General features: G+C 39.6%; 4 protein-coding genes across 4 annotated transcripts; 1 reads left to right on the forward strand and 3 right to left on the reverse strand.

The window, feature by feature from the left end:
* Positions 1–2,169: 2,169 nt before the first annotated feature.
* Positions 2,170–2,974, reverse strand: MELLADRAFT_57599 (uncharacterized protein; the record flags this gene model as incomplete). Its single annotated transcript, XM_007416235.1, has 2 exons — positions 2,170–2,398; positions 2,487–2,974. One exon carries the CDS (start codon positions 2,930–2,932, stop codon positions 2,714–2,716), a length of 219 nt encoding a protein of 72 aa, XP_007416297.1.
* A 5,916-nt stretch (positions 2,975–8,890) lies between these two features.
* MELLADRAFT_67834 (uncharacterized protein) lies at positions 8,891–11,546 on the forward strand (the record flags this gene model as incomplete). Its single annotated transcript, XM_007416219.1, has 9 exons — positions 8,891–9,017; positions 9,054–9,229; positions 9,292–9,519; positions 9,870–10,119; positions 10,210–10,324; positions 10,396–10,543; positions 10,621–10,689; positions 10,773–10,955; positions 11,256–11,546. The coding sequence occupies 9 exons, from the start codon at positions 8,891–8,893 to the stop codon at positions 11,544–11,546; spliced, it is 1,587 nt and encodes a 528-aa protein (XP_007416281.1).
* A 598-nt stretch (positions 11,547–12,144) lies between these two features.
* MELLADRAFT_73181 (uncharacterized protein) lies at positions 12,145–12,894 on the reverse strand (the record flags this gene model as incomplete). Its single annotated transcript, XM_007416234.1, has 2 exons — positions 12,145–12,592; positions 12,666–12,894. 2 exons carry the CDS (start codon positions 12,770–12,772, stop codon positions 12,502–12,504), a joined length of 198 nt encoding a protein of 65 aa, XP_007416296.1.
* Positions 12,895–12,970: 76 nt separating this feature from the next.
* Positions 12,971–13,619, reverse strand: MELLADRAFT_73182 (uncharacterized protein; the record flags this gene model as incomplete). The annotated part of the gene is made up of 2 exons (XM_007416233.1): positions 12,971–13,513; positions 13,590–13,619. Coding segments are annotated over 2 exons (558 nt in total), but the record flags the coding sequence as incomplete, so codon positions are not given.
* Between the last annotated feature and the right edge of the window lie 761 nt (positions 13,620–14,380).

Here is a 14,380-nt window from a genome sequence, read left to right on the forward strand (position 1 = left end):
CTTCCACAGTTTGGGCATGCTCTAAGTGGTTTTCTCTCAGATGTACTTGGTTGAGCTTTTGTACTAGATCCTTGTAACTTATCATCTTTAATGATGAACTTGTTTTCAATAAAAGGTCTTTGAGGTCTGTTCAAGTATTTTTTCTTTGAAATAATGGTTGTGTTTTCAAAAATATCTTTGAATACCATTAAGAATATGTCCCACTCATAGGGAGCAACTAGTTGGCTTTTGATTGCGTTTCTAGCATCCCCGTCTACTTTGTTCAGAATTTTATTAACAATTCTGTCTTCAGATGAATCTGGGTCAAAGGCAGCAATTCTCTTCTTTTGTTTTAAAGAACATGCTGTTGGATCAAGATGTATATTTTCATCAAACTTGTCTTTTGTGAACAAATCTTCCATGTTATTTCTCCAAACACTATTTCCAAACCTTTTATTAATTTTGTCTTTCCATTGGTCCCATGTCATGGAGCCTTTACTTTTACGCTTGTCAATGTACCACTGTCCTGCTGTGCCAGTGAAAGCTGTGCTTAGATGACTAACAACAACAAGTGGGTCCATTTTTAAATCTGTGATCAAACCATCACACCAGTCAATATAGTCATTATGATTATACTCGCCGTCTCCACTGAACTTTTTCCAGTCTCTGCCTGTTGGCCATAGTTTAGTCAATGCTTTACTTAATTTGTCTTCTCTATTAGACTCTGAAATAGTTGTCTGAGCAGTAGTTTCTCTGGCGAATAATCTATTTGTACTTGCTAGAGGTGGTAATGTTCTTTCTCTGAAAATTGTTTCTTCTCGTGCTCTTGGGCTTTGAATTCCTGTTTGAATTGGTGGGGGCTCAACATAATTCACTGTTCTTTCTCTTAGGTCAGCTGTGTGTTGTTTGAATCTGGCCTCTCCCCGAAGTGATGGATCAACTCTTGGATTATCTTCTGAGATTGAATCCAAATTTCGTTGAGTTACTGGGTGAGTTATATGATCTGTTACTCTTGGTGTGATGTTGTTATAACTTGCTCTCTCAGGTCTAAGTTCTTGGACCAACGTCATCCTTGCTGTGTTGGCTCTGTCTTCCATTTGATTTAATCTATTTTGTATTTCAACATTCTTTTCTAATACTTTGTTATTTAAAAATTCTTGGTTGTTAAATAATTGTTCCGTGAAGTTTTTGAATTGCACTTCTTGTTGTAGTACTAATTGTCTCTGCAATTGTTCATGTTGGTCTCTGATGTTCTCTTGTAGTGAATGATAATTCTTCATCATACTACATTCAAATTGTTGTTGTTGTTCATTCATGTCTTCACGAATTTTTATTATATTTTTATCTTCTTTTATTTCATGAATTGTAGAGCTGACATGGTTTTTGTGTTTCCCGAATTTATTGAGCAGCTCCTCAATTTTGTTATACGGATCTTTGATTGGTAGTTTGAGTTGTTTATCTAATTTCATATCTAGTTGTTTGATTACATTTTTTATTTCTCCTAGATCACTTACTATGACATCACTTATCTCTCTGATATGTTGTTTATCTTGATTTCTCTCTTGAGACATTTTACTTATTGTCTCGTGGAAATTTTTGTCAATACTGTTAAGTTTTGATGTTGTTCTTTTCTCTGTTTCAGAAATTCTTGAAGCAATTTGATTAGCTAAGTGAGTTATTTGTTTAACTATGTTTTGTTCAGAAGGTTTTAATATTGGGTCTTCAAACCTCTTGTTTAATGTTTCTTGAATCTGTAGTACTAGAGCTTGTGTTTTATTCAGACTGTACATTGGAGTTATTTCTGAGTTTTGAATTTCAGTTTCTCCTTGGTTTACTTTCTCACTAGTATTTGATGTTGATCCACTTACTTCTTTACTTTCAGATGCAATGATTTCTTTTTGTTTACCTTTATTTTTAGTTGTGATCTCCTCTTCAGATGTGCTTTTTTGGTTTTTAACCTCAGCAATTTTTGCTTTTAGTTCTTTAAACTTATTAACAATATCTTCATATGATATTTTGTCATTTTCTTTTTTGTTGACTTCATGAAAAAGTTTTTTAACTTCTTCTATTTGTTCTTTCAATTCTAAAAATTTGTTCATAAGATCATCATAAGATGTTTTATGAAGTTGGCAAATTAATTGGAACTCAGTAACTCTCATTTTCTCACTTTGCTCACATTGATTTTTTAATGAACTCAAATTTGGATTTAATTGCTCAACCTTCTTGTAAATAGCATAAGTTTTTTGTCTGACAAGATCTTCTAAATCTAAATATGAATTTGAAACAGATACAGAGGAGGGATTGTAGGAAACCAAATCTGACTGGTTGAACAGTCTTTGATGTTTTACCTCTTCTAATTCTTCTTCTTCTAACTTAAGTGAGCTGAGAGAGGGTGAATTAGGGATAGAGCATTTTTCATCTATTGGAGGTCCAGTGAAAGGTGTCTCAGTATATAGAATTGATGGATGATGATGAAATGATGAGGTGGGGGGAGGGAGGATACTTACTGTTCTCTCTCCTTCCCTTTTCCTTTCGATTCTGGGTCCTTGTCGTCTTTCTTCATCTTTTTCACTAACAAGAACATGTCCAGGAGGTTGGAGGCGTTCTCCGCCATCTCCTCAAGGTCCTCGTCGTGAGCTCGCTTGCGACGTTGGCTGGAAGGTCCTGGTCAAGGATGCTCGAAGGGTTCCATTGTACTTGGGTTGATCAGATAAGGGTTGTACCCTGCCACCTTCTACACGGTTGACCGGTGGCGACGTCCCTCAAGGAACTCTTCTAGTTCCTTGTGGGCTTCTTTCACTACTCCTAAGATCTGGCAAAAGTTGGTTGAGTTGTTCGCTACTCGCGCTTCGTCTAGGTTGCGTTTGTGGTTGAGGATAGCTTGTCGTAACCGGGCTTCCTCGGTTGCGCGGGTCTGTTGGTACGATTGTGGTGGTGGAGGAGGTGGTGCCATGGTGTTGTTGCTCATGCCGGGAGTCGGTTGGCGTGGTTGATAGACCGGGGAAGGGTGCGCTGGGTAGTTGTGTTGAGGCTGGTAAACTGGCGAGGGAGCTATCGCATAGTTGACCTGAGGTTGGTAGACTGGCGAGGGAGCTATTGGGTATTGCACTACCGGAGACGCTAGGTTGGGGTGATAGTTGGGCTGGTAGATGTAGCCTGCCTGTTGTTGTTGGGTCTAACGTTATTAAGGTAAGATTTTTTTATTAGTTTCTTTCTCTTGAACAAAACTCTTGACTAAAATTGGGTTGGGCTTACCTGATGGGGGTAGTGGTTTGTATAACTCCCCCATTGGTGATCTACTTGTTGATCGGGTGACTGGTTCAACTGACCGTTTACTCTTTGCTGTTCCATGTGCGCTGGCGGAGCTTCTGGAGGACATGTTTCAAAAAAAAATGATAAGGATAATTTGAATTGATGTATTTGAAGCGAGAATAAGAGAAAGAAAAAAAAATTAAGAGATAATATTTTAATATGAGAAGAAGAAAGAGCAAAACAACAAAAAAAAATCAATTTAGAACGTGATTTCTTAGTGTTGATAGAAGATGATAATCTTTTATTCACTTACGGTCTCTGTTTATTCCTTGGACTTGGTGATAACCTTGATTAACTTGTACTTGATTGATATATTGATGGTTGTTATATTCTTGAGTTCGATGTAAGGTATCGGCTATACCCAAAAAAAAAAAGAAATAAAATGTTAAATAAATTTTTATCCAGAGTTATGTATGATTTTTATAGTCCGAGTAGAAAAATTTTATTTAACTTACGGTTCGCTTGAACTCTTTGTTCTTGGTAGTGAGCTGTGGCTCTATCTTGATTGTTACCTGGAATTAATTTCAATTTAATGATTGTTGGATTGGGTTGAGAGTAAAGAAAAAAATTTAGATAGCTTACAATGATGGTGATCAGCTAACTCTTCTGGTGAAGGGCCCTCAGCTCGAATTCTTGCTCTCGTAGTATCTTCAGACGCTGGCGAGTCGATCTCTATTATTAAGGGATCGGCCGCTGGGGTAGTAATCGTAGAATCTATAACAATCGGTTCTTGATGTACGTTTCCGTAGGAGTCTTCAAAGTCTAATATAGAACCGTCTACGTTTTCGTTTTCTGGTAAGGCTGGAGTCGATTGGGTCACACGATCTTCTACAATTGGCTGTTGGCTATTGTTTCCTGGTCGGGCTACATCAAGCGAGTTGAATAACTGTGGAAATGCCACTAGATTGGAGAAAGTAAAAGAGAAAACGAAATCCAAAAATTATAAAAAAAATCAGTATTTGATGTTTTGTGATAGAGGAGGGTAATGGTTAATAGGATCTAGGGCAACAGAAAGATAATAATTAGTCAAGAAGTTCTATTTACTCTTGATCTTGTATATAACTTTGATGAAGTTAAATAGATTTTGAAATTTGATTGATTGATTTAAGTTAATACAACTACTGTAGCAGTTTGATTTGTTTTCGAATGATCTGCTTGAAGGATGATCAACTTCGGCTTGAGGTCTCTTCTTATAGTCAATCCGTCGATTCAATTCGTTTCCGATACGGATTCGTTCTACAATCACTGTGTAGAATGGCGTGAGTCAGCTTTTTAGTGAGATCTACGAGTTTTCTTATTGATTGTTCGCTGACTTACTCTTAAAAATCTCTTATTCGTTGCATTACTGTTCTTCTGTTGTTAGGATTTGATCGTTCGAGGCTTCTGTGGTTGTAAGTCGTTGATTTTGGAGGCTTCTAATTCGATGTTGGCAAGTAATTGTCTTTTGTTTACTGATGGTTTCAGATGAGTTTGAGTGTTTCTTGCAGTATTACTCTGGGTTCAAGGGTTTTGATCGAACGATTCGCTAGGAGACAAAGAGAGAGATTTTTTTATTTTTTATTTTTTTTTGAGAGTGGTTCGATGGAATCAAAAGGAGATGGAATATCAAAATGGATTAATCAATCTATAAGATAAAGGGCTCGTGCCTTTGTTTACTTACTTTTACTTTTTCGTTTGTTTCAATTTGTGGAAAACTGATCGTTCGATGGTCTTTCTTACGGTGGTAAGGAGGATTTGTGGTTTCCTTCTTCTTGAGAACAGTTCTTCAATTCAATTCTTCAATGTTTCTTTGAATTGACTTGTCAGGCAGCAATGAAGGAAGAGGAAACGAAAAAACAAAGTATATAGAAGATAGAATACTGCAGAGGAAGAAGAGGAAAAATAAATAAAAATAATACGGTAAAAGGAAGTTAAAGGGAGAAGAGGAAAAAGGGTTCTGGCTTACTAATTCTTTGGTCTTATTCTTTTTCTCCGATTACGAAAAAAAAACAATTTTCTGAATTCACTCCAAATTCCCCGCTGATTTTCTTTCTGCTCTAATTTTCTTTTTGATCGTCTGCTCTTCAAATTCTAAACTTCTAACTGTCTTGATCTCCTTCCAAAAACTGTGTACGCTTCTTCTTCAATTGTTTAATTTGTTTTGTTTTTGTTTTAATGTCACGGTGACACGGACTCGTTGATCTTTATTATTATAATCTTTTGCTGTTCTTATTCTTGAGTAGTGTTCTAACTAGATATTTCTACTGTATCCTTTTAAGTTTGAGGGTGTTGGTTAAGGTGGTTTCTGAGTAATCACAATGCTCAAAAATATTGTTTGAGATAACTTTGATTATGATTTAGACAAAATCAACTAGGACTAGATTTTCTTTGAAAGAATTTTTTAGATTTTGATGATTGATAAGTGATATTGTAGTTGTCTAGTAAGATGATTCTTACTTTAGTAAGAGATTGAGGTTGAAATCTTGGGTTTCAACACGATGAGGCCCCCAAATGTGAGGGTGGGTTACTCTTTTGAGTACTCAAGGCTCACTAATTGGGCAAGGTGGGTCTTATAATTCAAGTAATTATGATTATATTTCAAAATATAAAAGTAGTTACAAAGAATTATAAACAAAGGAAAGGGATGAGAAATGGAAGATAATGAAATGTTTATAAAGTGTGAAGGGTGGATCCTAGCCCTTCCTTTAATCTTCAAGTGACAGATTAAAGAGTGGGATGAAGTTCACTAGACTAGTTGTTCTATGGTCACTAACATTGGGTTGTTCTTATGGTCACCAACCTGGGTTGTTCTATGGTCACCAACCTTGGGTTGTTATATGGTCACCAACCTATTAGAGTTCTACTTGGGGATAGTAGAGGATCCAGGGAAGAGTGAAGAGTATTACTTACTTTTAATCAAGGAACTGATTTAAAGTAATGAAGATATCACTAGTCTTATATTTATAAGACTCTTGATGTTACTTCAGTAGAACTTTAAGTGTTCTTAAAAGTAGTATGTAATAAAGCTTGGGGGGTAATCTCTCAAGGCTGGGAGAGGAGGAGTTTATATACTCTCCTCTCCAAACCTAACTGTGGTGAGATTTGTTTACATCCCTACTTTGGTTTAGGGTTTGATCATTATGATTATTTGGGATTAGTACTAATAATACTTAATTACATATACATGTTATGTGTGATATGTAATATAAGCTTTTTTAACTCTTGACACTGAGTTATGAGGTGTAATTGATGTTTGCTTACATATTACATATCATTTCAAATGTATATGTATATGTAATTAAGATGTATATATGATTTATTACAAGTTACATATGTTTTGTAAGCTTTATGTACATGTAATTAGTTGTTTGAAGGTGTTTACAGTCGACTCCCTCGAAATCCATATCCCTCTAATCCCATACTTCCAGCTAACCCATAGAAATTCGGGTCCATAAAATTTATGGGCAGGGAAAAGTGGCCCAAAACCCATACCTCGCACTATTCCCATGACCCATAGGTTTTTTGCAGTAAACCTAGGTCAAAAGCCATAACCAAAATTTGCCACAGCTTGAAAAAAACCTGCATCCTTGTGTATTTTTCAGCATAGCCAGTCTCAAAATGCTTCCAAAAGACCTTTTGCAATTCAGCATGTCAGATATCAAAACAGGTTTCAATGCCCTACAAACAGAGAATAACAAAAGATTCAAGCCTCTCAAGCAACCTATCAGTGGAGGGAAGAAATTGTTGTAGACGGATACAAGGCTCATAGACTGTGCTGGAAAGGTAAAGAGTTGTTTTGGGGAAGATCATAGCATAATAAAATGCGGCTAAGGCTGCCAGTCAACTCAACAATGATGAGCTGAAGAGACTTGAACTTTTGGTTGGGAATTTCAAGTACAAACGGAATGGTTGCAATCATCTAAGACTGTGTGCCACTTTGCTGCAATCTATTCCAAGTTGAATATGAAGAAATGATTTTTTTGATTGGCCTGTTAATTTTTTTATCTCCCTCTTCACCCATACTTTGCCTGCCAAACCTTAATCTATGGGCTATGAGGGAGATCCTCCAAAACCATACACCCATAAAACCCATAGTTTTAGGCTTCCATAGAATGGTATGGGTTTGGAGGGAGTTGACTGTATATATGTTACAAGTTAGTCTTTGGGTACATACATATGTACCCAGGGCTGACAAGACTTATGATTCCTGCAATATGAATTGAGACATTCAAAATTGTAGCTAGAATGTACAAGGTATGTATGGACATAAGGTAACAGGAGCTGATTCATAATGATCAAGTGTGCGGTGATTTTCGAAGACAAGCAGGTGCAAAACAAAATCGTCAAATGAGAACTTCTGAGTGATCAGATGTTGGCTATGGCATGTCATGTTCCGTCTCTTTCCCGTGCAGTCCAAGGTGACTGTGACCTGCCGGCCAGGAATCTGATGATGTTGCTTATACAATATGTTCATCACCGTTCTTTTTAAAATCATCATGATAAATTGCGACATCTTACTGGACTACAAGCCAGCTCTCACGGACGGCAGACACATAAGTTAGTCATTTTGCACGCTTCACCTAATAAATGCTTTGACTGGGTACATCAGTATCAGATCTCTCGAGATCCTTTTGATAATGAGAACTCGGTAGGGCGTCTTGAAGCGAAGTTTCCATGTAAACTCACAAACCAGAATGATATTTACTGATGTAATGAATTTTGCTTGATTCCTGAATCTTGAACACAAAAGCTTCCAATCACGCTGACCCCAAGAGACAGGAAGACTTGTACTGTTGCCAGATCCGCTTTAAGAAGTAAGTATAACTTTTAGAACTCGTTTGTGGTCAAGCATACGATCTTCACTCATCACTGACCGGCCTTTTCCATTTTATAAACTTGACTGTGTTTGCTCTGGCATTCAGAATGTCCTCCGAAACTACGTGACAGCATCTCTTAAACACTGAATCCATAACCAATCTGCTTCATTTACTGTGGGATTCAATGTGATTGTTACCTGTTCGTGATGGTGCTGTACTTGAATCAAAGTGGCTACATCTGCAAGTAAATCGAGTCACCAGGTTCATCTCAAGACATATTCAATCTGCTATGAAATGTTTATGAGCTTTTCAGATATCAGGTGTGTTTTCTTTGTCATTCAAACCTCTTTATCAAGGAGTAGTTTCTCTATCTAACAACTCCTTATGAAAATTAAAGAGACCCCCGTAACCTCTCCTAGCCTGAATGTGGACGATGAACTATTGCCTGTTTCCAAAGTCTCGATGATTTATCCATGTAGTCTTTGGTATGAGTGGTGATGATGGGATATGAAAGAAGAATGTGACTCCTCTTATCTGTTGAATCTTGAAGGAAATAAAAAAACACGCACATAAAAGATTGATGCCGATGAGATCATGATGGATTGGCTTATTGAGATTGTTGATCTGATGACTTATCATCGTCTTCTTGACTGTTTACCTTCTTCAACCAAAAGTGAAATCCTCCTGACCGTCTGGTTATACCTATATAACTCATACTCAAATCAGAACATCCCACTTCTCCATCAAATCATTTATCATTTAATTTTCCCTTTTTAAATTCATCATCATCATCATTTACTCAAATGTATCATCATCAGCCTTTTTCCTCTCATCAACCTCAGCCCATCCTCCCAACTACTCCTCTGCGAAGTAGCCTTTACCAGACTCACCCTGCAATAGTTCTTGACTCCAGATTTGATCGTTTCGATGGTTTGTCTCAGTTTTGCTAATTGATAACTTATCCAGAGCTTCAAAATGATGACATATATGTATCTGACGATTGGTGTTTTGTTTGCTCGTCTCAAACCAAATTGAAAACCATTTGTAAACGGGATTTCACAGATCCTTTGGGTGGTTATCCTGACGGTGTAAACCTACTCAAGAATGACACTTGGGTTCCAAACCACAGTATCTTCTCGTCGGTCAGTGAGGCATCCATCTTCTTCTTACATTGGGCGAGTCATTAATCAATGTTTGTATCCAGAACACCGGTCAAAGAAAGCCGACTGGTCTCTTGGGAGTTCACGACGATTGGCCGCGCAACGAGGGTTATTCCGGTGATGAGGCCTTAAAAGATGCCCAACGGAGCTATGATATGAGTCAACTTGAGAATACCCCGAATACCTACAGGTCAACAAGATTGTTCACTTCGCGCGAGCCGAATTTACCGTTGCGATCGTTATATCGCGATCACGCTGATCGTTCAGCTGAGGTAAAGATGCCTTATAAACCGTATCGTGGAACGGAGCCTACTGCCTGCTCCTCTTGTGGAGCCATTCAACCTACTGGATGGTTATCTTTTCTCAAGCCTTGCCTTCATCCTATCTGTATGATTTGCATCAACTCTCTCGTGAATATGTCTTGTAATGATCCCCGCCCGCTATCGACGAATTGCTTTATCTGTGGAGGTCTAGTAGAAAGCTTCAAGATACCGTGCGGCATGGTGATCTTGAGCCCTTCAGAAACGGGAGAGGTTCCAAGAGATCCAATTCAATCAGTTTTGTCCTCCTTCACCTTTTTTTCCCTACTTGTCCTCTTGCTCACAAGTGATTGCATCTGCAGTTTGATTCAGCAGACCATCCAGACCGTAGCAAACCATCAAAGGCATCCAGACACCTCGGCTATCATGCCCCAGATAGCTCAAGCATCTTGGAGAGAAGTACTGATGCAGACAGTCTCGATGACCATTCGTGGTCAACCTCCTCCTTTGATTACCAAAAATCTAATTTTGATCAACCTTCTACTCCGAGTTACACATCTTCCACGGATGCGTTGAGTCCAATACTATGCGACAAATGGCCAGTTGTACGAGGTGAGCTTTTGAAGAAACGATCTAAGTTCGCCTGATGATTTTCGCTGATCTTCAAAAACATTTCTCTTTCACTATGCGCATCTTTTGTAGTGGACAATATCTCTTGGGGTCAAACCGTCGAAGGTATTTTGGATTGGCTTCCGACTCAGGACTGTCTACCCCCTTCCGAACTATGTCCACTTCCTATACATATCCTTTGTACTCCGTAAGTAAACCAGAGGTCAATCACGTCATCACATTTCAGCGACGTAACACTTGAAATCCTTCACTTCACAGTGCGGATGGAAAGACGCTCAACTATTGTTTCATCGAGATGCGGAACCTCGCATCGGCGCATCTATTGGTAAGACACCGACATGCCACGAAATTGAATACGAGACCTTGTTCTGTTGGGTTGACTTCCTTGAAAGAATTACATGATAACGTACGTAGCGAAGTTTTTTTGTCACATCTCAATTAGATTCATTGAGACCTTCAACAACGGGTCTTCTGTTTGCATAGATTGTTCCAGATTACTCTAAAGGGATAATGGCCACCGCGGAAGAGCTATTGAGATTATGTGTGGCGAGCGTGAGTAATATCAATGATTCCAATTTCATCCAACTTTCATTTGAACCTTTTTTGCGTTACATTGTTCTTTTTATTGAGTGCAGACTGTCAAGGACTTGAAGGCACCCGAACGCCCCTTTTTGCATCTGGTCTCGATCATCTTACACTATGCTGTCTTGCCAAAGATTCAAATCTACTCGGCGGCTCATGGAAGTAACCAGTCAGGCGAAGAACATACGCGGCATGACAGATTACGAATGATTTACGTTCTAGCGATGCAGAGCTTGGTTTGTGCACGTGATTGGGTTCCCCGTCAATGGCAGATATTGCGAACTATGGTGAGATACATTTCAATAAACCAGAGTAGAATTCGAAAAGATTGACGAAACTATCTTTCATCTTTGTACCTTTTTAGGTCAAGGCCGGCATCCTGTCACCCTGTTCGCCTAAGCATTAATTGTTTCCCCAGTGCTGACTCACATCAAGAGAATCATTCAGCTCAATCCAAATTCCTCCGGTAGAAACGGCTGACTAGATTCTTTTCCTTCCTTCTGCTGGTCACATTCAAAGTGATTCCTGATATCCAGATTTGGTCGTTTGTAGCGCAATTTGGCCTTGTAGGCTTGCTCGACGAAGTCCCCAATCTGAACCAGTGGAACAATGGCCCCATACGTGCATCCAGGGACAACAGGTTTGGGTGCGTTGCCAATCATCCTCAATGTGACCCAAGAATTCGCCCAACGCACCTCGGATTAAAGAATCACCACCTTTTATCACCAACTCAAAATGAAAATCAGATAGAGGCCTTGCTGCACGAAATCACCCACTCCCGAATACCCAACATGAAGGATGGCGAAAACGCATATGCTTTCCTGTGAGATACCTTTATATTCACTCCACCACGGTCACCGGTTTCAAAAATACCGCGGTCACACTAGAAGCAGATGCCATCACCCATCACGTTCAATTTCACAATCGGAATAATTGATTGAACATTCTAGAGAGGCTGAGATTAGCATTTCGTATCAGATCACCTGTGACTTCTGTTGTACTATCATGGGAAGTATGAATCACCTTTGTCACTTTTACAGCATGTTTTTAAACCCATTATGGGTTCCTCATCACAGTTTCTTATTTGTAAATCTCATCAAAGCATTATCAAAACTTTGTACCCTATCCAGTTAAACTACATAATACGCACGACCATCAATGTTCCTTCATCACCACTCAGAAAACGTCCGCATGAAGAGCATGCTGGCAAGCGGTTATGGTCTTTGGCGCGGTGTAGTAATAAACTTTCGGAGTACGTATGCTCCATGCAAGCCATGATAGTGATCAAAGTCCAGGGCTCCGTACTCCCTTGGCCACTACAGCTGTTCATTGAAGAGCGTGACTGCAGAGGAATTAGCTTAGGTGTACGAATGGAACACAAGCAGGGGGAGATGCCATAGTAGACTGTGAGGGTATCAACCGTTTATAATGAATGAATCTTTTGATTAAGATTTATTCCGCAACATGGAAACACAGCTACGCGGTGATGTGACGACACTAAAAACAACCCAAGGAAATGAATGATTCGAGAAAGATTGAAAGATTAAAGAAAACGAGTAGTGAATCTGATTGTGTCGGGACAAATGGCACTTCAACTTTTGGAGTTAGATTTAAAGTGTTACAAGCAAGCAGTACGAGATAAGATGATAACAATCATTGGTAAGCTATCAGATGGTAAAATTCCAGATATTCAATCAGCAAGCAGAGCGAGAATAATGTAAATGAGATTGAGAAAGTAAAAGATAATGATTAGGTTGAGCTTGTTCTAAAACTTATTGAGCTCTACGGCTTTGGTGGGATGTCAAACTCTCGACACTTGGGATCATGAGCAATACACTGTGGCGTTAAAGCTTGGTTGTGCCAGGCAACACGACTATAGCGAAAAAAAGATGATAGGCTTTAGAAGCGATTCGAATCTAGTTTGAATTAATAGTTATGAAGCTTACCAGTTAAAACACAACGGTTCGACCTCTTCCATCTTTGTAAGAATCTGTGATACAAATTCACTCTCCCCTCCAGGATAATCAGTTGGCCAATAACGAGGACCAATCATTTTACCCGTACCAAATACCTCTGTTGAGAAAGCAAATGCTCCATTGTCGAGAGGAAATCGACGATTATCTTTGGGTGCCTTCTGCCAACCGATGAAAGCATGAGTGATAGGATCATACTTAGGGCCTTCCCATCCGGTAGGACCAAGATTTCCCATTGGCCAAACCCCAAGTCGTTTGACTCTCCAAGCAAGGTCGAAGAGATCAGGTAAAAGATTTCCATCATCATCGATAGAAACAATTGGGCCATGACCATAAACCGATCGTGAGAGACGATGTATGAGAGCATAAGCAGCGTTCTGTTGAGCGTTTCCATATCGATGTGTACTACCATAAGCTAGATAAATAAAAGGTATTTCACTTGCACGAAACACAGTTTCAACTTCAGGTGCGATTTGTTCTCCATCTTCAATTATTAACCAAATCAGCTGACGAGGACCAGTACCCCATTTGGTCTCGGTTTCGGGAAAATATTTGCCTCCTCTTGAACGCACGCGATCCATATGTCTATTGATTGTTTTGGCGTGTCGTCTAAAATAGTCAGGTCGTAAGGCATTTGTCCTACCTAGCCGACTAGTCTTGGTAAAGAGGTAAAGCGTCGGAATAGAAGAAACAGTGTTGGTGAGGTTCCATTGTATTCTAGTTGACAGGTTTGGTGAATCGGCTACAGTATTGTCAAGAAGATTGACAGCGGCTTCAGGTAATAACATTGGATGCTGACAATAAACATCTCGAATCGATGCCTACTCAAAACAAATGGCTTGTCATTAGTTTGTCATTCACTGTCCCATCAGGTTGATGGTAAAATGTAATGCTAACCCAAATTTGGCCCATAGTGCGAGTCTGCGTCGATGGAGCTACAGTCTGACCTGGTACAATACGACTGGCATCTAGAAAAGCTGGGCCGAGGAGATCAGGTTGATTAAATGCGCGGTTCAGCTTGCCATCAGGAGAACAACCGCAGTGATCACACAAAGTCTTTTTCAAAGGTATGGAGGCGCTAGTTTTAACGAGCAATGGTTGAGGTGTACTAGGCTGGTTGAGAGGTGGAAGGGTAGATGGTGCCGAGAGCTCTGAATGACCAAGTGACGGCACTGGCGTCGATAACGGGATCGATTGTGAGGGAGATGAAGGTGAGAGAGACGAATGGGGTGGATTTGTAGGGGGTGAAACATCTTGTGATACAGGCAACTTCGAAGCCAAGGGTGATACTAGCGATTCCGCAGGCTTCAACTCTGCTGATGACGAATTCACTGTCTCCGATGGTCCGGCTATCTTTGATAATGTGGGGAGCCCTGCTACGTTGTCTGTAGAGGCGGAAACTGATTGGGATGAATTTGCCGTATGTTGAGGGGTTGATTCGGAGGAAGCAGTAGACTGTGCTGAATTGATGCCAAACCTCAATACCTCGGGTAAAGCGACAGAGCCCGGGGTGATGAATTCAAGTGTTGCTAATAGACAACGATAAAGAGTGAGCAATAAATTGATTTTGTGATGTAGTACGAGACTGGTAGATTGAGATTCATGTGTGAAGGCGCATGATCAACTCACGATAGATGACCAAAAGTACCACAGCGGTAGAGAGGGTCACAAACAAGACGATTTTACGA

This window comes from Melampsora larici-populina (genome assembly GCF_000204055.1).
Source record: "Melampsora larici-populina 98AG31 unplaced genomic scaffold MELLAscaffold_58, whole genome shotgun sequence".
In the NCBI taxonomy this organism is placed as follows: Eukaryota; Fungi; Basidiomycota; class Pucciniomycetes; order Pucciniales; family Melampsoraceae; genus Melampsora; species Melampsora laricis-populina.